Source organism: Pagrus major, chromosome 4 (assembly GCF_040436345.1).
Source record: "Pagrus major chromosome 4, Pma_NU_1.0".
Taxonomy (NCBI): Eukaryota; Metazoa; Chordata; class Actinopteri; order Spariformes; family Sparidae; genus Pagrus; species Pagrus major.
In genome coordinates, this window is record NC_133218.1 from 13,986,269 (window position 1) to 14,013,611 (window position 27,343).

At 42.3% G+C, this 27,343-nt stretch overlaps 1 protein-coding gene across 1 annotated transcript in view; it reads right to left on the minus strand.

Moving 5' to 3' along the window:
• Window positions 1–27,343, minus strand: part of lrrk1 (leucine-rich repeat kinase 1) — a 111,318-nt gene that overhangs the window by 76,453 nt on the left and 7,522 nt on the right. Inside the window, exons 2-5 of the mRNA XM_073464207.1 lie at window positions 26,598–26,744; window positions 16,002–16,192; window positions 3,418–3,589; window positions 2,062–2,241 (exon numbers count right to left, since the gene is read on the minus strand). Of these exons, the coding sequence (XP_073320308.1) occupies window positions 2,062–2,241; window positions 3,418–3,589; window positions 16,002–16,192; window positions 26,598–26,667 (613 nt within the window). The 5' untranslated portion in view covers window positions 26,668–26,744. The remainder of the gene's footprint in view (window positions 1–2,061; window positions 2,242–3,417; window positions 3,590–16,001; window positions 16,193–26,597; window positions 26,745–27,343) is intronic.

The window sequence follows — 27,343 nt, forward strand, 5'->3', positions numbered from 1 at the left end:
TATCCTCCAAACACCGGGTCCCTTGACCCGATTCTCTCCTCTCTTCTCCAAAACATCTCACATGACATCTTGCCTTTCGTTACCACCCTGATCAACTCCTCCCTCAATTCAGGCCGTATTCCAGCTCCTTTCAAGACAGCTACAGTAAAACCACTCCTAAAGAAACCCACCCTAGACTCAGCTGACATCCGCAACTACAGACCTGTGTCTCTTCTTTCATTCCTCTCTAAAACCCTGGAACGCGCCGTCTACAACCAACTGTCCTATCTTTCACAAAACGACCTCCTTGACCCTAATCAGTCAGGCTTCAGGACTGCTCACTCCACTGAGACGGCCTTCCTCACAGTGACTGAGTCCCTCCGTGCCGCCAGAGCCTCGTCCCACTCATCAGTCCTCATTCTCCTCGACTTATCTTCTGCGTTTGACACAGTCAGCCACCAAATCCTCCTCTCCACTCTGGCCGAACTTGGCATCGCTGACTCTGCTCTGATTCACATCATACCTGACAAATCGCGCACCTTTCAGGTCATGTGGAATGGCTCCTTGTCCAACCCCTGCTTTCTGGAAACTGGTGTCCCTAGAGGCTCTGTATTAGGACCACTTCTGTTTTCACTATACACTAGATCACTAGGCTCTGCAATCACATCACATGGATTCTCTTACCACTGTTATGCAGACGACACCCAATTGTTCCTGTCTTTTCCCCCGTCCTGCGATACCCACGTTGCAACGCGCATCTTGGAATGTCTGGCAGACATCTCCGCTTGGACAACTGCGCATCACCTCAAGCTCAACCTTAGTAAAACTGAACTCTTCATCCCAGGGAAAGACTGCCCCCACATGGACCTGTCAGTCACTGTCGAGGTTGTCACAGTATCGCCTTCATCGACTGCGAGGAACCTGGGTGTAATCCTCGACGACGGACTATCCTGTACCCCCAACATCACTGCGGTGGCCCGATCCTGCAGATTTGCCCTCTACAACATCCGCAGGATCCGGTCTTTCCTTACAAAGGCCGCAACGCAAGTCCTGGTCTAAGCGCTGGTCATCTCCCGCCTGGACTACTGCAACTCGCTCTTGGCTGCAGCCTCCGCGACTAAACCACTGCAATGTATCCAGAACGCTGGGAGCGTGCCTCCAGGCAAATATAGTATAGTGACTGTTTAGGCTAGAAAAATGTACTAAATGATGTCGTTTCGAGTAAACTCTGGATGTCGCCACTTCAGGACACTTGGATTGCAGCGGACGAGCAGTATGCAGGAATATTACAAAGTTTTTGTGTAGTTTTATGGACCTTTTCTCTCGGACACCATTGACACCCGTTATATGGATTTCTGCTGCAGGAGGGTACCCCCGCGGGTCTCCAGCTGTATTTTGAGGAATAAGAAACTACACCGGACTTCTCATCAGCATGAGGGTGAGTCGATAATGACTGAATTTCGTTCTAGAGTGAACTATTCCTTTAAGAATAAACGTACCGTAGGGTTATGAACAAGAGCCTGTTGTTATGTTTGGTTGTTATGTTTGGTAGTTACAGTTAAACTCTAACATTACCTGATATTGACAGGAGGTTTTGGTTTCTGTAAACAGTGTTTACCATGAACACTTTGTTTTCCTTTTTTTTATTTAGACTGTATTTGGATGGTATTTTGTAATTGAATACACATAGGAGGCTCATTTTACAATGAAAAGAATTGTCAAGCTATTTTAGGGATAGTTTGGTGTTGTTTCTCTGACAGTGATATGATTGTGAAGAGATATTTCGCTGTTTCTCTGCACAGCTCTTACGGTGTGAATGGATTTATTAAATTCATGAAACATCAGTCAAATAGTCCTATGCTATTTCTGTTTTACTTCGACTGTATCTTATGTCATAAATGTCACATCATGTCATAACATGTGGCACTTCATCAAGAATTTACACAAAACAGCAACTTTGCAAAAACAAAAAAATGGAAAGGAGACAAAAACACACAGGATTGATGAGCTGCCGTAATTTGTCGTCTCCCACATAAATAAGTATCGATGAAGTCTGGAGTGTATTCACGTGTGTCTCCCTACCTGCTCTTGCAGCAGCATAGAGAGGCAGTCCAGTGATGACTGCAAACTCATTGCTATGGATGGCACAGTCCTTGGCATCTGCATCATAGCTGTGGACCAACAGCTGGACCATGTCCAGGTGACCCTGCTCGCAAGATGTGGCCAGCATCCAGTTCAGCAAGTCTCTCCTCAGACACGGACCTGCGAGGGAAGCAGAGAGCCAAAACCAGTCAGAGGAGATCAGGTCCAAGACTTTCCTTACATCATTAACAACCACACAGACTGGACCATGAAAATTAGGCAGAAGTTCAAACAGGGAGAGACAGTTTAAAACTTTGAGGAGCTGACTTTGAAATGAGACGTCATGGCTCAAAGATCATTTTCTTAATGATGGTTTTTAGTGTTAATGAGAAGGTCAAACAAAATAAAGGGGTACTCCGTTTGTATTCTCTCTAGTTAAGTATTTACCGTGCCTATAAAAAGTATTCACCCCCTTAATTGTTTCCCCCTTTTATTGCTTTGAGAAATGGAACACTGGTCAAAAACTATACAAAACATAAAATCTACAGAAAAAAAACTGAAAACAGATTTCTACAAAGTAATTTCAATTAATTAAAAATATGTAATTGAAAATAAGTGATTGCATAAATATTCAACCCCTTTAAAATGACTGACCTAATTCAACAGAGGTCCAGCCAATTAGTCTCACAATTAGTGAAATGGAGATCACCTGAGTGCAGTTAATGTGTCTCAAGTGATTGTAGTATAAAGACACCAGTGTCTGAAGGTCCGGCCACTGGTTAATCAGTATTCCTGGCTACAATTACACCATGAACACAAAATAACACTCCAAGGAACTCCATGAAAAGGTTATTAAAAAGTATAAGTCAGGAGATGGATCCAAAAACATTTCCAAGTCACTGAACATCCCCCGGAATTCAGTTAAATCCATCATTAAGAAATAGAAGGAATGTGGCACGTGTAAATCTGCCTAGAGCAGGCCGTCAACACAAACTGAGTGACCATACGAGAAGGAGACTAGTGACGGAGGCCACCAAGACACCTATGACTACTCTGAAGGAGTTAAAAGCTTCAGCAGCTGAGATGGGAGAGACTCTGCATACAACTGTTGCCGGGTTCTTCACCAGTCAAAGCTTTATGGGAGAGTGGCAAAGAGAAAGCCACTTAATTATTGTAAGGTGTTAATACACCAACTCTGACAACAGCAACATCATAAGTATGTCATTAAATAAACTGTCATTGTGTCAAAGTTACAGGACATGAACTAGCCTTTGATTTAAAATAAATACATGTTATTAACAAAATTAAAGCTCTGTTCAATATATTGTGATTGCTGAGCTGTTTCCTGTCTCCTACCAGGTATGGAATCCAGCAGCTCTTTGACAAGGCTGGTGTGGCCGTAGTAAGCTGCCAGGATGGCTGGGTTGGTGTTGGATGGCTCCTGGGGCACAGTGATACGAGCTTCTTTTAGGAGATAACATACACTCTGCAGATCACCATTCTGAATGGCCACACACAGGAGACGGACCTATAACAACACACACAAATGCAATGAGAAAATCACTACTGGTGAGAGGTAGGAATATGCATCGTTATTGAGGGAAGTTGATTTTGATGTCAGTGTTCAGTCTTTTTCCTACATCGCACAGTTGCAAAGCAATCTTCGCAAATACAGCAATAAACTGTAATGGAAAAAAAAGTTTTGGAAAATTGCTCAGTAAATGTGTATTCCGATCAGCAGAATAAAGGGTGTAATAGTTTTAAAGTTATGTAATTTGCTATTTAATCTTTACCCTATGAGGCAGCTGGATTTGTGTGATCATGTGATCTCCTTAATCTTGGCAGGCTTCAAGCTGTGTGCTTGTGGCCGAGCACACGGGCATTGATCCAATCAGCATTCTGAACTACTGTATGTTACACCAAGGGACCCTCAGCCACTCAGTGCAGTGTATACTTAAGATATCGAGCAAGTCTTATTTGTCAGTGAATATCTTAGATATGAGTTGTATGTGAATACAATCAAAGAGAACAGATAGAGTATTTTACTGCTTTTCTGACCCCACTCAGTAGCCTGTGTTATAATTGTCTTCATTTGATTGGTCTGATGGAAAATACTGCATTACATGACATTAAAACTTTTTTAAATTCTCCATTCTTATACTGACAGTCAGATGCATTTGCTGGTCTGCTATATTCAACTTGTGCTGAAAAAAAAATCCCTTACACATCAAGTTTGGATCTTTCGCCATCCCCCAATCCAGAAGGTGGAGGGATTGTTCCAAAAAGTCGTTTGGCCACCCCCATTAGACAGAAAAGGGAAGAAGAACAGCTTTTAAGCCCCAACCCGGATCTTCCTCTCCTTTCCTTACCGCAAAGTTGAACAAAAAATCCTACAAAGCTACATGATAAACAAGGTTTTATTCTTCCTCTGGCCATCTTCCGCCCCTTTTACGTGATTGGCCACCGGATCATGATGTCGGGCTATGTAAAGCTTCAACTTTTCTGCTGCAGCCGGAGGCACCTTCAGCCAGCACTGTCACAGCCAAATAGGACTGCCCTCACAAATGAATGGGAAAGCCTGTGTTCTTTGCCACACCACCAGATCCAATGTGAATCCAGCCTTAGATGCAGACATGGAAGAGCACAGTGAGGACCTCAGCTCCAAAATCGATCTTCAGACCGATGATCAAGTGGAGCGCACCAAAGAATATGTAGAAGAGCAGGCAAAGCATGTTACCTCTCAGTCTACGTCTGCATTAGAAGGAGCTTCTACTGACAGAGTTAGTCAACCAGACACTGACACTGACACAGCATGCACCCAAGGCTTCTGCACAGTCTCAAATTCACTTTGTCAGGTTTTTTCATAAGATGTGAACTTGTGTCTTCAGGGCTTCTGTAATTCAACGATCGTCCTGAGAGTTACAGGGCTTGGAAGGCATCATTCCTGTATGCCAGTGATCATCAACTGGCGGCCCGCGGGCCGAATCCGGCCCGCCGAACCGTTCAATCCGGCCCGCGACTGGATTCGAAAATTGTGAGGAGAAAAAAAAAAGAGGAGAATATATCATGTGGTCCACACTATTAAAGCAACTGAAAATAGCAACAACGACTGAGACTTTTAACTATCAGTAATCCCCACCAATTATGACTCTATTTAGGCTTTATTCCGAAATGAGGACAAACTCGCTCCACTTTTTTTTTTTTTTACATTTATTGTTTCACACAGTTCTTGTTATTTTCCACACATAACTTTTCCTTATGCCCCCTACTTAACGTTTGGTTTTTATTTCAAAGTCTCAACAAACTTCAAACCAGACTTCTCCGTACAAAAAAAGGAGAGAAAACCAACTGGCTGGCATAACTTAAAATAGCATGGTAAATAAATACTAACCTGGTATCCGAACAAAAACAGGATACATATAATGTTTGCACATCAAATAAAACGTTAAGTGGGCTATAGCGATTTCAAATCACACGGCTGAAATAGGTTACTCACACTGCTCAATGGCTGAAATTACATTTCCCCTCTGACACCAACTTTTTTACATCAGGCTTGGCCGCTGTCAGACTTATGCGCAAAGAGTCCTCCAAGGACTGGTGCGACAGCCGGTTCCTCTCATGTGTTTTTATGTTGTTCATTTTGGAGAACGCAGCCTCACAGGTGTACGTCGAACCGAACATGGTGAGCACATACATAGCCAGCGTCTTCAATGTACCATACTCCTCGGGACAGGACAACCAAAATGCGCCCAGGTTTTCAGGACCATGGAGAGCAGCCTTCAGGTCCCCTGTGGCCTGGATTTCAGCCAGCTCGCTCTGAATGGCCGCTTCGTCCAAAGACATCATTTTCACTGCGTTTGTGGAGAATTCTCCACTTGGGTTGATGCTGAAAGGATCACGCACAAATCCAATGACATCCCTGGGAATTAAAAAGTCATCGAACCTGGAGGAGAAGTTGTCTTTTAATTGTGTGATGAATTTCTTCATCCTGTCTGTTACGTGGCTTTGTCCCACCTTCTTCAGTGTGCTGAAATGCAACAGCCTCCCCGACAACAAATCTGCGTTAAAAAGGTCAAGTTTGTTCCCAAACGCATCGAGTTTTTCCACCAGATCCACCACTGATTTCTCTTTTCCTTGCAGCTGGAGATTAAGTGCATTCAAATGCGAGAAAATGTCTGTCAAAAATGCAACGTTGGACATATATTCGCTGTCCTGCATGGTGCGGAGATGGTCAGCTGCCGCTTTTGCTTTGCTTTGTTTCAAAAACTCCACTACCTGGGCACTGAGTTCAACGAAGCGCTCCAGTGCTTTGCCCTTACTGAGCCAGCGCACGTCATTGTGGAGTAACAGGTCATCATGAGAAGCCTCGGATTCGAGCACAAATTTGCGGAACAGGCGATGCTGTGTGCTTGAGGTTCCTCTGATGTGGTTGATAATTTTCATTGTTTTCTCCATCACCTCTTTGAGCTCCCCACTTAGCTTTGCGCACAGCACACTTTGATGGATAATGCAGTGAAGCGCGTTAGTTTTAGGAGCGACAGTCTTTATTCTGCTCACCAGACCCTTGTTTTTGCCAATCATAGCAGGTGCTCCATCTGTCACTATCAGGTTGATTTTATCAAAGGACAATCCATGACTTTTAAAAAAATCCTCCAGTTTTCCGAAGATGATGTCAGCAGTGGTGTTGTCCTCCAGCGGAAGCAATGCCAGCAGCTCCTCTCGGAAATCTTTGCCATCAAAGAATCTGACAAAAACGCACAACTGTGAGATATCCGTATTGTCCGTGGACTCATCAATGGCCAACGAAATGTATTTGGCTTCCTTGATCCCTTCAATGACAACTTGCTGGACATGCTCTGCCAAGACGTGTACACGACGCGCGGCAGTTGAAGCAGAGAGAGGTATTTGTTTGACAGCTGCAATAATTCTGTCCATGGATTTGTCGGGGGCAAGTTCCTCCAGAACTGTGACCATGCACTCCTTGAAAACCTCACTTTCTGTGAAAGGTTGATTATGTTTGCAAAGCACCCAGGCAGCCTGCATTGATGCACACGTTGCTCTCTCTTGATCAGTTAAAGCTCGAGTAATAATGCCACTTGCACGGGAGTACGCAGATTTCAATGTGGCAATTTTTCTCTTTCGGGCCTCTGACTGCTCAGGATATGAATCCTTGAAATTTGTGTGTTTAGTGTTGTGGGGACGGCGCAGATTATATTCTTTTGCAACAGCAACAGTTTCGTTGCAAATGAGGCACACAGGTAACGCATTTCTGAAGGTTGGCATGATAAATGCGTACTTTTCAGTCCATTCGTCATTAAAGGATCTGTTTTCCGCGTCAACTTTTCGTTTCATGGCCTTTGAGAGTGCCATTTTAGCCTACCTGTGTTAAGAGGCCTTTTCCTTCCACTAACTGAAACTGTATTAGCGCTGAAGCCAGGGACGACAGCCCTATATCGATACTTTGTTTCATCTGTTTGTTTTTCAAGTGCTCTATAAATAAAGTTTACTTGAATTGAGACAAAGTATCTCTATCACTCCTGGTGGTTGACTGTGGTACAAGTGATAGGAGCCTGACTCATAAAGGCTAAAAATGCCTTCAGTTTTGTAATGAAATGAAAAAATATAAACAAATAAACATTAAGTGATAATTTTATGCCAAAATTATATTTTTATTTCAATTTTTTGGGGGTCCGGCCCCCAAGGTGAGTGTCCAGTAAAATTCTGGCCCTCCGACAAATGTAGTTGGTGACCCCTGCTGTATGCCATACGAGGTCTAAACCTCACAGACAGGTTGTTGATAGTGTGACTCGCCATAGCAATGTTGCACAAGGAAGGATGCAACATGATCCTGTCCAGGAATGATTATGCGTCCTCCAACACTCAATAGGCCATCCTTATCAATAAATGGATCCAACATCCTAAGGAGACTGTCCTTGGTGATATCTCTTTTGGTCGGTCTAACTCGGCTGTCCTCAAGGGGTGCTTCCCATTTCACCTAAATTGTTTCCATGTTTCCCTCACTTGCGTCTTTTCACTTTGCGTCTGTCCACGAATCTTCGGTAGGTGGGACTAAGACGCAAGGAAACCATGGGAGGAGAGAGGACCAAGAAAATACGTTTTAAGAGAAATTAGACGTCCTTTCCTCTGCAGCCTCACATGAAGCAACGTCCGCTTCTGATGACGGCTGTAGTTGATCACAGCTGGATCAGGTGTCAGTAAGCTTTAACAGCTATAGAGACGTCAGATGAATTTATGCCAAAAATGCCATTATCTATATAAGTATAACACAGAACTAAAAATTGTCCAGAGATTTAAATAATCAATAAAGTTAAACTGATGTGATGAGCGTTAACAGAGCTTTGTAATTGCGCACAGCTCTGTTAACGCTGTCCATGGATTAACCTGTGGTCCACACATCACTACCGTGATAAAAAGCAAATGTGTTTCAGTTTTGACATTTATGTGATTACAGTTATAGGGAATAAAGTTTAGGCCTACAATTGTAAATTAGATTGTGATGAAGTTGATTCACAGATGGCCTAAAATAAAGATATTTCTTTTTTGCAGTTAGTACTCTGCATTATTTCAACTGCTGTCTGTGCCCTACATTATAACCAATCCTGTGCTTTATACCTGCTTAAATATCTTTAAAGCAGGCAGCAAACAGTTTTGCTGGAAGATTACTTATAGAAGATAACAAGAGGAGAGACTCGCAAGGACAATAGCAAGAAGATACAGCCAGGAGCTCTCTTCATCGCTTGACCCCCACGGGGGGTTGAATAATATGGTTGATGGTTTACAGGTTAAACAAGTGTAGGCTAGGATAAGATTGACTCAGTCCAAACTCAGATTTCCTGATTTCTTTTGGTTACTTTCAGTACTCTCAGCTTTGAACTAGGGATGTAACGGTTACCGGTGTCACGGTAAACCACGGTAAAATTCCCGACGGTGAAGGTTACCGTTTAAGTTTTAATTACCATGGTAACCGACGCGGTCGATAACCACGGTGTGGAAAACTCGCGAGATACTTTATCCAAGTCTCCCTACGCAGGCGCAGCGTGCAACGTGCGCTTGTTATGTAGTGAAGAAGACATGGCGGAGGGAGGACGTGATAGTAGCGGCCCTCAAGGCATTTTTCCGCCTTCAAAGAGAACCAAATCTGAAGTCTGGGCGTATTTTGATTATTATAAGAAAGCTCAGGGACAGCTGGTCGAGGGGGGCAGCCCTATCTGCAGGAGCTGCAAGAAGAAAGTTGTTGCGAGGGGCAGCAACACGTCCAATTTACTTACTTATTTGCACAACCATCGCCCTCAACTGTTAAGTGAATGCAAGGTAAATTAACCTTAAGCTCAGGTGAATGATGTGTGTATGTCAAGTTTTCTCTGTCTAATTTGCTGTCACTAATGCAAACTGACCAGATAGTGGTATAACTGAACGAAGTTGATCCGTGATTTGGCACATTATCTGAACCGCTTATTAATTGTAGATTTTACTTTTTAAAGTCGACCTAATAATTCCCCAGATATTGATGCAGAGCTGCAGTGAGGAGGATTTGAGACAAACACGTACTGGGTGGACTGAGTTAGTGAATGCAAACTGACTGAGATGACTGACTTTCATCTGAGCTCCATTCACCGGAGCAGCGTCTACCTGTGGCTCAGCAGCCATTTGACCAATCAGATTGACCGAGTCCATTGACAACAGACGAGCAAGCAGACAGAGAGACAGACAGCCGATATATATATAAGTAATATCAGAAATATATAATACTTGTGGATTATTTGTAGAATAGACTAAATATAAAGAATAATATAAAATGGTGAATATAACAAGTGTCTAGATAGAGATAAGAGCCAAAATAGAGTATTCATAATTAATTTAACAATAATCCTTTTTGTTTTGATCTAAAAGATTATCCAACCTGTTTCTCACAAAAGTGATATGATCTAGATTGTGAGTTTTGTGATCTGTTGGTTGCACCCTTAGTATTAAGTAACAATGACAGTAATAATTAATAATGACATTTTCTATTCATTTTTTTCACAGAGAGGGTCTGCTGGCCAATCGAGTGCTACTGCCAGTACATCTCATTCTACCTCTGTAACACAGACATTACAGGACGCGTTTCAGAAACAGGCTGCTTATACCCTAGGCCTTTTAATATATAATAAATCTATTTAAATATAAATCTTGGTGAAATTATTTCAATTCATCAGTGTATCAGTGTTTTTTCAACATTTTGAAGACATTTTAAAAATATACCGATAACCGTGATAATTTTGGTCACTATTACCGTGGTGTGAAATTTTCATACCGTTACATCCCTACTTTGAACGATGCAAGCACAGTCTGTTTTAAGGGTACTCCATTCACCTTCTATTGCGTTGTTGAACACAGCTCCATTTACAACTGGTCCAACCCCCGAACCTCTTTGTCTTTGTTTTGTCACCATAGTCTAGTTTGTGTTTTGTTGTTGTCATGTCTTTGTCTTTAGACAATTAAATAAATATTTGACCATAAAGTCGTTTCTGTACTTAATTATTTCCCTTGAATATGTGTGTTAATAGACCCACTCTTACCTGATCAGGCAGGGTTTCACTGTGTTATTGTACTATGAGGTCATCTCCCTGGTCGAGAGACTATAACAATAGTCTGCATAATAACCTCTATTTACGCCATATTAATACTAATATTTTGAGCTATAATTATAATCTTACAGGTGCTTTTGTTTTCCTACAGTCCGGCTGACACATTTTAACTCTGTGGTGAACCAGAAAACAAACAAAATATAAAACTTGAAGGTTATACAGTTAACCTGTTATCTGTCCTCACTCCGGAATGAAACTCCAGTGATGTTGTGATGTATCAGATCAGTCGGATCCGCTGCAGTGTCCAATCAATAACTAATGGGGCGTGTCGGTCTGTAACAGACTTCAGTGAAGGCAGCTCTCGTGTGTCCTCGCTCATCAGAGATTGCTCCTCGCTTCTCGGAACGCAAATAAGAGAATTGGGACCGAGTGCAAGATTGCGGACAGGAGCGACTTCCAGTTCAAGCGAAGAGCGAGGAGAAACAAATAGGAGAAACAGGAAGCACAGAGCCAGGGGGACATCATCCTGATGTTCAGGTGTATCGTTGTTTTACCCGACTTCCAGTTACCACATTAAAGATATTCAACTTCATACTTTGCTGTCTGCGTGGTAATTGGGGATGGAGTTTATCTGCCTGTCAATTTATTTATACAAATAAAGAAACATTTTTTTAGGACTATAAGGAATATTTCTAAACAATCTTATAAATACATTTATAAGTTGAAACAGCTGACAAAGTGGAAAAACCTAATATTTTTTGTTGAAACATTGCTGAGCCTCCATGAAAAGAGTTGCAGACTTGAAAAGGTCTGTGAAGAACTAGTTTTAGTCTCGACTTTAAGCAGCACGTTGATCATGTGGGACTGGTTTTTCAGGTTGAACAGAGGTAAGGTTTCATGCTTCTTCCTTTAATACTTCAGTTTGGCATATCTGTATCAGATGAATGGCACTTCCTTGTCATCATGAACCAGATTATTAAAGCATCATGTTGTTAGATTTTCTGTTTCCTCAAAACCATTTGAGACAAACAAGAACTGTGTCAAGTGCATGTTATGTAACATTGATGATTAAGGGGAAACCTGTTTAAGAAATAAGCCCTCATATAGGATTCTGTTGAAAATGGGCAAACATGAGAAAGCAATCGTACTGAAACAGCCTATATGAGGGACCACCTGAAGACAAGGACAGGAATGAAGAATTGGTTGTTTACTGAAATCTGATATTCCTGTAGTACCGCCTGGAAAGTAGAGTTGGGCCGATGATTGATACCATCGTCCATCGCCAGTGACAGTCATCAACAACTGAGCCCTGTACCATCCTAACATCATGATTTAAAAAGGCCCTCCACCAGAGAGCACAAAAAAGTAGGGTGTCCCCTTAGAGTTGGAAGTACGTGAGTTGTTGGTGTTTGTGACACGTGGGAGAAAAAATGGAAAGAAACTGTTGCTGCTGGTCAATGCACTGACGCTCAGATACATTGGTGGCAGCTATGTTTCTTTTCTCTAGCCTGCTGTTAGTGTGTTTTGTTTAATCGTGCCATTCGTATTTGTGCTATTCTTAGCTTGGCTTCCTTAATACTGCTAGCCAGCTAACTTTGTTTCAAGCTTCAGAGGCTGATCACAGCTCAGTTTAGGTAACATGTGGTGCAGAGACAAAACTAAAAAGGTGTATGTTGGACACTCGCCAGGCATGGATGCGAGAGCTGCCAGCTCCCTTCACTGGTGATGGGAGCCTGACAGTCGGAGGTTGCTGTCAGAGCGACAGTGGGAAGCAGCTTTGACTACACTGGTGACCTGGTGCAGAGTCTCCCTACTCACTTGAGCAACTGGCATTTCTTCTATGGGACAGCCTTAATGTTATGTACCCTGTAAGGGAAATTCTCCTTGTTGAGGTTTGAGAGATGCTAATTCTCTAAAGAATTACAGACTTGGTGTGATGAATCAGATCTCTTTAATACATTCATCATGGACAGAACACCCACAGTCTTCTCCCCAGTCTTCCAGATTGTCTTGACTTATATACTGTCAGGTAACAACAGAATAGTGGTTACATACCTTATGACATGCCTTCCCCAAAGCAATGGCCCTTTAATGTTTTGCAGGACAATGACTGTCAGCCATTTGCCATTCAGAGAATTGACCCTCATCTCAATTCCTGACATGTTCTAATCCATACATTGATTTCTGAATCTCAAATATGTTTAATTGCATGGTTAGGTTGTCTTTTTCTCAGAAGAGGCATTGCTGAGAAAAGGTTTGCATTAGGATGCTAGGATCCATGCCTCCCTCCTAGCTATCTGGACGCAGTTGGAGTCGTCAACAGGTCTCCAGGCTAGATGTTGTGGAGCTGGAAGGGCAGCTTTTACCTTCAGACAAGCTTCAAGACATACTGTAGTTAAGTGCACAACAATATCTTAACTAGGGATGTCCCGATCAGGTTTTTTTTACCCCGATCCTGATCCGAGTCATTTAATATTTAGTATCTGCCGATACCGAGTCCCGATCCGATACTTAGCCCTAACTAATATTTTCCTAGATAATACAGCTGCATAAAGAAAAAATTACCTGCATCCAAGCTGTTCCTTAATAGATTTTTTTATTTTGTTGAAACAAAGTAAATACTTTCATATGGCTCTTTCTTATTCTGCATATCCTACTGCAACATTGGTTTTCATTTGTTTTTTGTTTTTTAACAAAAAACAACCAAGTAAACAAAGTCAGTAACTAAACCCTGATCCTCGACCACGGAGATGGGCTGGTTATCCAGAGTGATGAATTCAATTACCTTCTCTGTAATATTTTTGGCCATGTCACTGTCTTGAGGATATTTCTCTTTCCTTTTGAAAGTATCCGCGAGTGTATGTTGCTTTGGTGCCTTTGCATGTATTGCTTGAGCGAACTTGTTGTTTTCCTTTGAGTGTTTGTTTTTTATGTGCCGTATCAAATTTGTAGTATTAAATGCAGCTCTTTTGTTTAGATGTTTATAAGAAAAACCACAAGAAAGCATTTTGCGCCTTCAGCCAGAGCATTTCATGTTGATGGTTGAAGCGTCCACTTGCAAGTGTTTGAATAAAGAAACGACTACTCTCTCCTGTGTTCAGTCCTCTGTTCACAAGAAATTACCACGACACTCTGCAACCTCCTTCAGTTCATCTGGCTGCCATGGCCTATACACAAAAACTTGGATCCCTGGTAACACTTCTGGTTGGCTGTGGCTGAGGGTTGGGAAACATCATCATGGGCATCAGGTACACATCCCCTCTGTCCCCTTGGCTCCGAAGCCAATTGTCAAAAGATGCTGCTATACGAGAAAGAGACTGGGAGACTCTGGGTCTGTGTCTTTTTGGGAGTCAGACAGAGGGCTGACAGGTCAGGGTACATTGGTTTCCCTTCCCTCCTCCTACAGAGCCTTCCTGAAGTTGTTCAGCTGCATGGGTAGCATCCACCTCATGCAACCTCATGTGGAAGAGGTGTCCCCAGTGGAGGAGGAACTGTAGGTATTGAGACAGTATATGGAGGTAGAACCATATTTCTGGCCGTACATTTGTTTTTCTCCTTCTTTCTCTGCCTCTACTACTTACTCTTTCTTTTTCTACTTTTGTTTCAACACTAATCCTGCCACTGATTTTGCTTCCCTCAGTTCTGCTTACATTTCCCACTTTTGGAAAACTTGCCAGTCTATCTTCCCTATTTTATTTCCTTGTGCCTTTTCTTCCAATATAACTCTACACCTTCATAGACAGTCTGTACTTAAAGTGATAGCTTGGGTCTTTTGATGTGGGGTCGTAGGAGGTACTTATCCCTTGTCAGTGTAATATATACACCGATCAGGTATAACATTATGACCACCTGCCTAATATTGTGAAGGTTCCCCTTGTGCAGCCAAAACAGCTCTGACCTGTCAAGACATGGACTTAAGACCTCTGAGGGTGTCCTGTGGTGTCTGGCACCAGGGCGTTTTAAAGTGGATCCTCTGGGTCCAGTATGTTGGGGGGTGGGGCCTCCATGGATCAGACCTGCTCCAGCACGTCTTAGAGATGCTTGACCAGATTGGGATCTGGGAAATTTGGAGGCCCGGCTGTTCCTGAGTAGTGTTTGCGGTGTGTCAGGGTACATTGTCCTGCTGGGGGGCCACTGCCATCGGGTAGTGTTGTTGTGATGAGGGGGTGTACTTGGTCCACAACAGTGTTTGGATGCGGTGCTGGCATTCACATGAATGCCAGCACCCAAGGTTTCCCAGCAGAACATCGTATTGTGATGAGATGATCAATGTTATTCATGTCACCTGTCAGTGGTTTTAATGTTGAGGCTGATCGGTGTATATGTCATATATATATATATCCGTCGAGGTATATGCTGTATGTGTAAAAGCGTCCTTGTCTCCGCACCACATATCCAGCTTAGCCAACTTAGCTTTGTTCAGTCTCGTATGCATAAAACAATGTTGGACGACTAGCTAAGGAAGCTAAGCTAAGAAAACTGTAAAAATGGCACAACTGAGACTCCTATTAGATATTTGGGTAAAATTCTCAAAATCAGCATATGAATTATTGGGCTATGGCCAAAAACATGTTTTGTGGATCTAAACTGTCCTGAGAGAAAAAATATAAGACCTTGGGGTGTCTCACTTTCTTTTAAAGGAAAATGTGTTTTTTCTGCTCTCCTGTACTGCCCTAGAGCTCCAATATCACCATTTTTATTTATTCGTGACATACCTTTGAGTTTTTATTAGCCAAAGCTAACATCAACACTACATTTAAACATTTTAATAAACAGATACTGTACATACTAGGGCTGCATGAGATGTTAAAAAAAAATCATATTCCAATTATTTTGACGGATCATTTTTTTTTTTTTGCGATATGATTCATGATAAGTGGGAATGACCATTTTTGCATCACAATTGCAAAAATTGAAAAAAGCATCATGATTTTGATGGAGTCTGTACCAAACCAACATGTTCTCTTACATCTGGAGAACAAGATTTGTTGGCCAGGGCATTTCTGCAGCATTGAAGTACTTCAATATAATGTTGTTTGTCACACATTTTATCTTTATCAAAAAATGAAGGGTCTGCGATTTGGATATTGTACTTGTCCATATTGCAATTTTGATTATATTTCAATAAATTGCGAGGCCCTAGTTCATACTGTACATACTGTCATACAAGTTTCTCTAACAGAGGTGTACTGTACCACACTGACAATATATAATCAAAGTAAAAACCTGTTTTTCCCCTTTAACGCCAGGTAAAGACCTAGTTTCCACCATGATAGCACATACTGTTATAGCCTACCAGCAGGGCAGTTGATACTGTGACTGCCATGTACTGTATACATTAGGGGTACTCACCCCATCGATGCGGGGCAATCCTGCGCTGCACTCCATACAGCAGGCTTGTTGGATCAGCTCCCTGGCAGCCTCCTCCTGTTTCTCTTCGTATGCTGCCGTGATGTTCTCCAGGGTGGGAGAAGGACCCAGTGCAGAGCCGGCTCCCGGACCCTCCACCAACGATGCCTTCGCTCCCATGTCCTCCCCAGTGCCTGACAGCACATAGGACACACAGAGGGAAAAACAGTGGCTAATGGCAGAATGGCAATGGGAAGGAGGCTTTTGGCAGCATGCTGCAGGTTGAACACCACACACACATTACTGTAGTCTTGTTAGCAGCACATACCCAGATCTAGGTCACCCTCTCAATGAATGCTCTCATAGCAAGTACAGCTGAGCAGATTAGTGCACGCAGTGAATGAGTAATAGCCTCTTGAAGCAGGTGAAGCAGTTGAGACCTAACTCAAATCACACACTGATATCAGGATTTAAAAGGCAAATACAGAAGGATTTATATGTAGGACTGAAAATGCCCAATATTTAGCTCAGATTTTCTATCTCCAATCTATTGATAGCAAGTTTTAAGCCTTTCCAGCAAGATGTGTGGTGAACGATTTCATTTTCTGAGGACTCATTTATAAAATAGAAATAGTACATCAGTACAACGAGCAAGTGAGATACCTATAATCTGTTCAATATGGGTTAACAGGATGTGAAATAAACTATACATAAATTAAAATATGTTGCGCTTTAAAAAATATGGATCTAACCTAAATAGCACTTGACTTGCACTGTGACCCAGAAATATAATATGTAAATAAAAAGGATTGTGTCTTAATTTTAACAACACCAGAAGCAGCATCTGACCAGATTCGCAGAATAACAAATCAACTCAGGTTATCATGTTCCTATAAACAGCATTAACCATCATAAAACACGGACCGCTGATGTCTTTCATCAAAGCCGAGAATAAGCCCAATTAGGTGAGTCAATGACAAGTCAGTCCTTCTCAGAATGAATTAGCATCTATATGATCATAAAATCTTCTTAATGATAAAATATTATGAATATCAATCATTCTGAAGGAATAGTCACATAAACTCAAAGCTGCTTCTGGGGAAGTTCCTCCAACAATAGATGTCTCTAGGACTACAAACGTGATCCAACACACACACACACACACACACACACACACACACACACACACACACACCAAGTTAATACATTACAAGGCTGATAACAGAAAAAGAGCAGATAAAAGAGAAGACTAGCATGCAAACTAAAATGACTGAGGACAGTGGTATGACAGCTCAGACATCCACATTAGGGGCTGCACAAACACCAATCCGATGAAGATCTTTGATTCAACCAGCTATTGGCTGTTTGAAAAAATAATTTGCCCTATTACCAGCTGTGAGATAGGGACTGTACCCTGGATTCTGGCTTGTCTTTGCCGCTTTCCACAGATGTTTTGGTGTAGTGTTTTTAGTGTTAACCTGTGTACTTTACCTCCGCCAAGGAGCTCGTGTTTTTGCCCGTGTCCATTTGGTTGGTTGGTTTTTCAACAGGATTACACAAAAACAACTGACTGGATTTCCACTAAATTTGGATTAAAAAAGATGGGTCTCTATTAACTTTTGGTCCAGATCTGGATTAAGGGATGGATCCAGGATTTTTTTCTCACTTCCCTTCACATTGTGTGATAGGGAATTTTCTGCAATTTCATTAATTTCTCAGTGAATAATGCATGAATCTTGAGGAACAAAATAGGTAGGTGGCTGGTATCTATGAGTGAGTACAATTTGATACAGATCCTAGATCTGGTGATCTTAAATTGCTGTTAATTATTTATGTGTGGTTTGACATTTAGATGTTGATGAAGGTTCTCAGTCATCCAGGTCATGGTAATTTTAAGTGCTGTATCGTAGGCAACTGGACTTATTTCAGTTTGTTGAAGACGTTTCATTCATTCTTCAGTTCTAACTAACTGGAGGGGAGTTGCAGACTTTTAAACTATGTGTGGGAGTGTCTTTACATAGTATGGGAGTGACCTTACACAATGTGAGAGTGTCCTTACATAGTGTGGGAGTGTCCTTACAGGGTCATTAAGGACACGTGTGAGCTCTGAGTTTCAGAGACATCAAGGCCACGTGTGGGTCGTTGACCCAACAGGCCTTCATGTGGGTTTCTAAGGCTAGGTGAGCCCAGGTGTAAATGGTTGTTAAGCTGTCTGGGGAGGAAACTCAGTACTGCATTGTAGGTGGGTGATTAGTAATGTGGTAGGCCACCTCCTCTGCTCAAAGACAGTCGTTTTCAGTTTGACATAGATGGATTCTTTTACTCCTCTTTCAAACCATCTGTCTTCTCTGGCCAACATGTTTACATTGTTGTCCTCAAAGGAATGAGACAGACAGCTTTAGGACACCTCCACACAGAGTTTAAAAGCCTGCAACTCCTCTCCAGTTAGTTAGAACTGAAGAAGCCTCTTGGATGAGAGGTGACACGTCTTCAGCAGAGACTGAGGTGTTTTGTCTCTTTTTTGGAGTGTTTGTGCTGGCGTCAACACTTATTCTTGAAAATAAACCAGATTTTTTTTATGTTGTTTCGGTATCTGACTTCCTGTCTTGCTCAATCTGAGGGACAATCTGGGATATCCTTTGCTGGGTCACTGGGAGGCTGGAGCCGACCCCAGCTGACATTGGGTGAGTGGCGGGGTAGCCAGAGTACCCAGAGAGAACCCACACAGGCATGGAGAGAACATGCAAACTCTGTACAAAAAGGCCCTGTCCCAACTAGTTCTCAAACCCAGGACCTACTGTCTTGCAATGTACTGAGAATTCTTCTTTGTCGTAGAACCAGCATCATCATAAGACAGTCAGAAATGTATGGTGACTAATCCTGCATTTACCAGCACTTCAGATATCCTTAAAACGCATCAGAGGCACACACACTCCAAAACCATGCATCCAGACCAAAAACAGCACTGCAATGAAAAACAAGGTTGCCTTGGTGGGGGCACGATGTTATGGCACAAGGCCAGTTTCAGATCCTTGAAGTTTATCAGACACCAGACACTGTACAGCACTATGTGACAGTGTGGCATGCCAGGGCCTGCACTGGACAGGGGTCTTCCTCTGTAATCGCTCACTGATTCACAGCTCTGGCATTTCAGTCAGGCATCAGTCAACTTCTTCAGGTAATATTAGTTCTATAAAAGCAGTAGTCCACAGAAAATGTATCCTGGTTTTCAGCAGTAAAATGTGTGAATAAGCCTGTTAATTTAGAACTAGCGGTTGGTAATCTCTAGTTTTCAGGGCTGTTCTTGTACTACATACCATGTATACTGCATATACATTTCTTTCTTTCACAATGCTGATGTATCTGAACCACACTTAGACTGGTTATTCATTTTACCAGCGTACACTTCTGTTTCCTCTTTCAGCTGTGTCTGAGCACCATGTGCCTGTTTCCTGCCGCCCAGTGACTTCACAATGAATAATTAATAGAAAGACAGTCTGACTTGGCTGCTGAGGCTATATGAGAAAGCCCAAAGGAGTAAAGCCATTAGACCCACACATGCCTCCCATCCACCATCAATACTCCCCAGTCACATCCTTACACAATCGAGGAAAGCTAAAAAAAGACCTCGAGACTATTGACGCTGTCAATATCTCCTCCATTACTGAATTTCCCTTTCAATAGTCTATCTGGTTTAGAGATCAAAGGAAACACATACTCCCAACTTACTGTACATGAATTAACAATAGGGGAGACTGAACATCAGTGTGATTTGATTGGAGAGGAGCTGAGGAAAGGAGAGGGGGGAGACTTTGTTTTTGCGACAAATGAGAGGGACTGGTGGATCATCTGTTAAGCTGGCAGAAATAAAACCCAGGATTATGTTACAGAAAGCACACAGACATAAAAACCTTCAGCGGAAGACCAATATACCAGCGGGGGATGCACCAATGCAACTTTTTCTTTCCTGATACCAATTTTGACACCTTGATTCAGATAGAGAATTGATGATACAAAGCAATAATCTGATACTAGATCTCTCTTTTTCCCAAATCTGTACTTTAGTGTAATTATAATTTTAGCTCATAATATTAGTATCAATATGGTGTTGATAAAGGTTATTATACGGACTACTGTTAATCTCTCAACCAGCGACATTAATAATAATTAATTCAGGGGAAATAATGGTAATTTAAGTAAAGCATTAGCAAAATCAGAATGCGTTCAGTGACCAAACTGTAAAATGTACAGAAACCACAAACAACAACTTTATAGTCACACATTTATTCACTGATTCTAAAGACATGACAACAACAACACAAAAACTAAACTATGGCAACAAGACATTACACAAAGACAAAGAGGTTTGGGGGTTGGACCAGATGTCCTGCACATGGAGCTGTGTTCAGCAAGGAGGACAAGTTGAGTCTGATGAGGATGAAGAAGGAGGAGGTGACTTCCAGTCAGTCTTTGTTGGCATGGGGTCCTGCATGTCTCTCTGTGTCTGTCTGTCTCTGTCTGTCTGTCCCTCTCTCTGTCTGTCTGTGTGTCTCTCTGGGCTCTATCTTATGCTCTGATTTTATGATTTGAGGGCTGCTTTCAGTTATTTTCCATGAACGCAGTCATGTCACTGTAACACATATCATTTAATCAGCAAAACTAAAAGCTGTTTCAAACGCTCCAAAGGAAACAAGTCAGGAGTTTTAAATAATCTATGAAGTTTATCAGCTGTTCCTCGTGCACAAATGTGCAAGTTAATGTAGAGAAACACATATTGTTTCTGCTGCTGGAGGATCGCTGCAGGTAATTTCATTTATATTTCCTCATTAAGGATGTATTTCACCCTCTCATCCCACCAGTTATTGGTCAGGATGATACTTTTTATGACCCGTCCCACCTGATCCACGGACTGAGATCCACACACACAGAGGGACAGCAGCAGCGCTCCTCCTCCTCCTCCTCCTCAGTTTGATATCAGTGTATTTTTTCATATGCAGTCAGAGTTGTTGATGGGACAGACGGCGGGGCAGAGGGTCCAGCAGCTGGGGATCACATCCCTGTCCCTCAGTGAAGACGAGTGCTACTGTTTAATATGTGTCCTGGTGTACCTGGCTCTTAAAGGGAATGAGCAACGACACTCAGATTGGTTTAATTTATGTTCCGCCCAGAACACACCCATAACTAATTCACAGTCTAAATACCACCTCTGCTCTGTTTAATGAGCAGAATGGACTTGGACACGCCCCTAAACTCACTCGCGCTTTGCACTTAAAACCATCCGCTATAGACCGTCTAAATATGGCCCTCTGTCTCGGTCTCTGTCTGTGTGTCTCTGTCTGTCTGTGTGTGTGTGCCTCTGTCTGTCTGTGTGTCTCTGTCTGTCTGTGTGTCTCTCGGTCTGTGTGTCTCTGTCTGTCTGTGTGTGTGTGCCTCTGTCTGTCTGTGTGTCTCTGTCTGTCTGTGTGTCTCTCGGTCTGTGTGTCTCTGTCTGTGTGTGTGTCTCTGTCTGTCTGTGTGTCTCTGTCTCTGTGTGTGTGTGTGTGTGTCTCTGTCCTTCTCTGTGTCTGTGTGTCTCTGTCTGTGTGTCTCGGTCTCTCTCTGTCTGTATGTGTGTGTGTCTCTGTGTGTGCGTCTCGGTCTCTGTCTGTGTGTGTGTGTGTCTCTGTCTGTGTATGTGTGTGTCTCTGTCTGTGTGTGTGTCTCTGTCTGTCTGTGTCTCTGTCTGTCTGTGAGTCTCTGTCTCTGTCTGTGTGTCTCTGTCTGTCTGTGTGTCTCTGTCTCTGTCTGTCTGTCTGTCTGTCTGTGTGTGTGTGTGTGTGTGTGTGTGTGTCTCTGTCTGTCTGTGTGTCTCTGTCTCCATCTGTGTGTCTCTCTGTCTGTCTGTGAGTCTCTGTCTCTGTCTGTGTGTGTGTGTGTCTCTGTCTGTGCGTGTCTCTGTCCGCCTGTGTGTCTCTCGGTCTGTGTGTCTCTGTCTGTGTGTGTGTGTGTGTCTCTGTCTGTGCGTGTCTCTGTCTGTCTTTGTGTCTCTGTCTGTGTGCTTCTGTCTGTGTGTGTGTGTGTCTCTGTCCTTCTCTGTGTCTGTGTGTCTCTGTGTGTTTCTGTCTCTCTCTGTCTGTGTGTGTGTGTCTCTGTGTGTGCGTCTCGGTCTTTGTCTGTGTGTGTCTCTGTCTGTTTGTGAGTCTCTGTCTCTGTCTGTGTATGTGTGTGTCTCTGTCTGTTTGTGAGTCTCTGTCTCTGTCTCTGTATGTGTGATGTCATCAGAGGTGACACTTCAGTCCTCCCCTGTGTTCCTCTCAGTTATCAAACTTTCATTTTACTTAAATCTTATAAAAATTGTATCAAAGTCTGTGACGAGGTTGAGGTTTATAGATTTGACAAGGTGGCACTCCAAGCTTCTTAATTATACCAAACATCAAATACATAAATTAACACCATACCACATATTCAGACATGTATGACATACATTATTAATTCAGTTTGAAATGTTGAATGCCAATCATCTCATAAGCATTACATACATTGATGTGTTAATTTATTGATATCTTTGAATGGGCACAGTGAAGTGACACATGGGGGTCTGAGGTCCTGAGAGAGCAGCTGACACTTGTGTGAACTCTGGGCCATGTCTGACGACATTACAAGAAGTTTTCTACACTCACAGGTGGAGTGTTGGTAGTCAAGTGCCAATGTAGAAAGGTTTGTAAGAACTTAAAGGGACTAAAGATACACCAAGGAGAGAGACAGAGCTCTTGCAGTTGAGAAGGGAAATCAAGACTCTCAACAGATAGTTCAAAAGAGCTAGTGCTGAGGAAAAGGTGGGCATCAAAGATCTGACCAGTGGACTTCGAGGGAAACTGTGCAGACTGAGAAAGGCAGAGAGGTCTTGGAGAATGAGGAGGGAGAGAGAGGCAAAGCGTTCATCAAGAACCCAAACAGGTTCACAAAAAATCTGTTGGTTGAAGCAAGATCTGAGAGACTGACTAGCCCTAAGGAAGTTGTTGAGGAGTTTCTCAAAGAGCCACACTGATGCACTAAGGGGGAAAGCCTTTAAGGCTGTATTCACATTAGATCCAGCGTTGCGGCGAAAACACAGGTTTCCCCATTCATTTTAATAAGGGTACTCCATTTTGGTTGCAGCGGTGTGTGTCGCAGGGGGTTCTGCAAAAAAAACATAGACAGCTGCAGCGGAAAAGTTAAAGCCGACTCAGCTTTTGGAGAAACAAAGTCCGACCTCACGATCTGGTGGCCAATCAAGTGTTATGTGTCGTGTTTATTCACTCAGTCTTGCATTGTACACCAGTTTAAAACACAACTGTGATGCCGACGATCACTGTAGGACCGGCATGTTTAACCTACTGTGGCAGAGACATGACCGGAGATCATAAGCAGAGTAGAACGGGTCAGTAGCAGGGCGTTTTATTTAGCATGGATAAATACTACAGAGGGAACGCAGCAGACACTTCTCTGTGTCGCGCTACTGTAAGTTTCACTTTCACTTCGGTTCAGTCTTGTCCCCCAGTTTAAAACACAGCAATGATCTGCCTCATCCTGGTTATTTACTGTTATTTTTGATGAGGACAGACAGGACCAGCATGCTAGCAGCATAACGACATAGCAGCTTCGAAAGCCTGATCAGTATCTGCTCCTGGACCAAGTGGTATACCTTACAAGGTATGCGAGAGATATCCTATGCTACTATACAGGCTATGGAAGCTTTTGCAGAGGGTATAGACAAAAGGCACCATCCCATCCTCCTGGAAAAGAGCGAAGGACTGCTTTGTATTGAAGGAAACAGACTCCTCTGAAATTGGCCAGTTCTGGACTTGAATGCACCATGTAAACTCAGATATCTGTACTCAAATGGCCACAAAAGGTTATTTGAAATAGGAAAGTTTGTATTTTTTACCATTTTCCTGTGTTGAGATACATAGGCCTACATCTGTTATTACTTTCTTTGTCTTTTACTACAGCATTTTTAATAATTAGAAGCTAAAATCATAACATAATTTCTCCATAAGCAGATTTTAACCACATATCTCCCAAATCATTTAACTCAATTCATAATGTAAACATTAATATTTTTAATGATGCACCAGGTTAGAGCATAAGCTTTTTTTAGAATCACTTTCATATCTAAGCAAAATGGATGTTGCTACTGAAATATTTCAAACCAAAACCGAATGGATTCGGGATATCAGTGGGGATACCCAGCTCCAGCTGTTAGTAAGATAAAATGACACCACAGCAATAAATACTACCCATTTTTTGTACCAACATCATGTAATGGTGTAATCTGATTTCTGTTAATAAAGAAATACTCTCCTTTGGTTTGTAAAAATTCATTCTCATATCGGTATCATTGTTGTTACATAAATAAAAACCTTTCGGCACACAGGATGTGCATGTGCAGAACACTTCCCCTCCACCAGGGGATCAGTTCCCGGCAGCGTTACTGTATCTCTAGACTGGTCAGTCAACAAACTTCAGGATCTGTTTTATTCTTTTAAATGTGAAATGTATTCTTGAATGAGTTGAAAATTATCTGAAGCAACATTGAGACATTGTCCGACTCAATTGCTCCATTGAAATCCATCCATGCGTATTTGAAACAAATATATTCAGTGAGACAACAGAGTCAGGTTAGTGGATTTTCCTAAAAAAACACTGCTGTAATAATGAACTCTACAGTACAGAAGTCATCAGATCCATCACATGGATTTGTAGACCACAAAAGCTGATCCAGATATGATAGCAGTCAATTGCTAGCAGAGTCAGAGCTCAGTGCAGACTAGCTTTAAGGCTCAGTCAGTCCTACATGTGCAGCATATTAACAAGGCTCCGGTCAGCATTTAGCTCTACCCCACTGCTCCTCTCCCCTACTAACCTGCTCATAGCGCAGCGAATCCTCCTCTTACTCCTGCCTCAATCACATTTAAAGCTCACTTTCTTTTCATAGCTTGTCTTCAGCTGCTGTGTGGCTTCTACCCAGCATCCTCAGCCATCCTGGCTGTGTTCCCTGGATGATCTCCCTCCTCTCTAACCCTGTGACAGGCTGAGGAGAGAGGGAGGATGGGGAGGCAGGGAGGGAGAGGCTCCTTTGTTTAAGAGCTCTGCCAGCCTCTGAGCTTCCTGTCTCTCTCTCCCTCACACTGTCTCTGCTATGATCTGCTGTAATTTCACACTGTCCAGTGGAACCTTTATTAGATTGTTCATTGAGTCCAAGGGGCTGTCATCAAATGTCTTGTCTGACCAATGGTCAAAAACCCAAACACAATCAGTTTTACTGATATAAAACAGAGAAAAGCAGATAATGTCAGAAAGCTGCAACCTGAGAATGGCTGGCATTTTGGTTGAGAGTTAATCAAATATGGAAATTGTTACTACACACACATAGTACACATAGTGTATGGGCAGATACTAGGTATTAGCATGTATTGTATGTTTAAAAGCTAGCATTTTGTCGCTTTTTTGAGTCATACACCTACAAACATTCTGGTGAAAAGATTGTTTGGAGTCAACTTTGTCTGCAGGCCATTGTTCAACCAGACACATCTGTTGTGTGAGGACACACACCAAATTTTAGCTCTGTCCAAAACCACACCGTGACAAAGGGCATGTGTTAGGTCGCCATGCACTGTTTCTGGCATTGTCTCATTTAAGTTTCACTGTCACCTCAACTGATCAGCCCCTGATGTTACGTACCCACTGATGTGCCCACGTCTGCCTTCTTGCCATTCCTCTCCCTCTCTCTCTCACACACACACACACACACTTTGTTGTAACTGCAGTGTGTCATTCAAGTTCACAACAAAACATCCAATATGTGGTGACATATACTGTATATACATATAATATGTGGCGTTGTTTTCCCAGTTAAGTCTACTTCTTTATGATGCCTGCAGAGATGTACTGCCATATTTGTCATGCTGCCTGTGGACTCGTATGCTACACGCCCATAGCAAGCAGATGGTGGTGTGGTGAAACGCTGCAGGTTGGTGCGGCGATGTGGGAATGTGAAACTAATCGAATGATATCCGCAGCGTCTGTGAAGTGAACACAGCCTGGGAAGGAACAGTTACCTGACAGACTCAGTGGTGTCTCTTGCAGGCCAGGGGGGACACAACAAGACATGTTTCCGCTTCAGAAGCAGTTTAAGACAGAATTTGACAGCAGATCACAACAGCTTCCTTCTTGATGGGGAAAAAACGATGGACAGTAAAACTTCTGTGATCTAATCTGCCATATTCCATCACACTCCATTCTATATTTATAGAATTATTTATCTGGAATCATTCACCACACAACTACTACAGTCTACTATAATATGCTGGTAGAGAGGCTAGAAAAGTGTTGTGTATAGACTGAAACTTTCTCCCTGTTTTCAGTGAGCACACACAAATACAGTTAAAACAGCAACAGATAAGGGTTGTGGCGGTCGAACAATCAGTTTCGGTTCTCTTTTTGCTAAATTTAAACAGCGCTGCAGTGGCTCCACACATCAATTCATTTCAGTTTAAACCTGCCTGATGCATCTAACACCACAACAAGAAAACAAGTATAGTATTACAGTTTAGAGAGAGATGAATGCAGATTACTCACTGATCTGTTGCTCCATGTTGCTGAGAGTGTCTCTAGAGTCCTGGGGAAGGCCAACTGACCAGTAGGACATTCCTACTTGAGTGACTGGTTCATCAATATCAGAGCAGAGTTCTTCCACAGGGAGGAAGCCTGGACTCAGCTATCACCCTACACAGAGGCAAAGTGGCAGTGATAATGAACAAACCACACAGCTGTCTGGAGCCACACAAAAACACACTAGTCAAAACGACACAATTTAGCATTAAAGCCTAAATGGTGCAACATTTATTTAAAAACTATTGAGTATTTTTATTTGTAAAGCTTTCTGAAAAATTGAGGCGCTGTGTTGTTATTTCATTGGTTTGCTAAATACGTATATGAAAGCGTTCCCAATGTTTCTCCATTGTATACAGAGATGGCAGTGGACAGAATGTAAGAAATGCATTTGAAAATAATACAGTCCTATAAAAAAAACACACAAACACACAGTTTTCAAAATGTTGGTATTAAATTATAGTGGACAGTTTTTTAGATAAAAATAGAAAAGCTGTTTAAAAATGTTCCAATACACTATATTTTGAAGTCAGTTTATAAATTTGTCCATCTGTTCCAAAAACTAGCTTTGTTCCTGGACCAAATTTTACTGAACTCAATCTTCATATTTTTGAGAAATTCTAAAAACTAACAAACAGAAATCACAAAGTTTTGAAGAGGTAAATACATTCCATAGAGGAAGGATTTATTATAGGACATGTTGGATCACATTA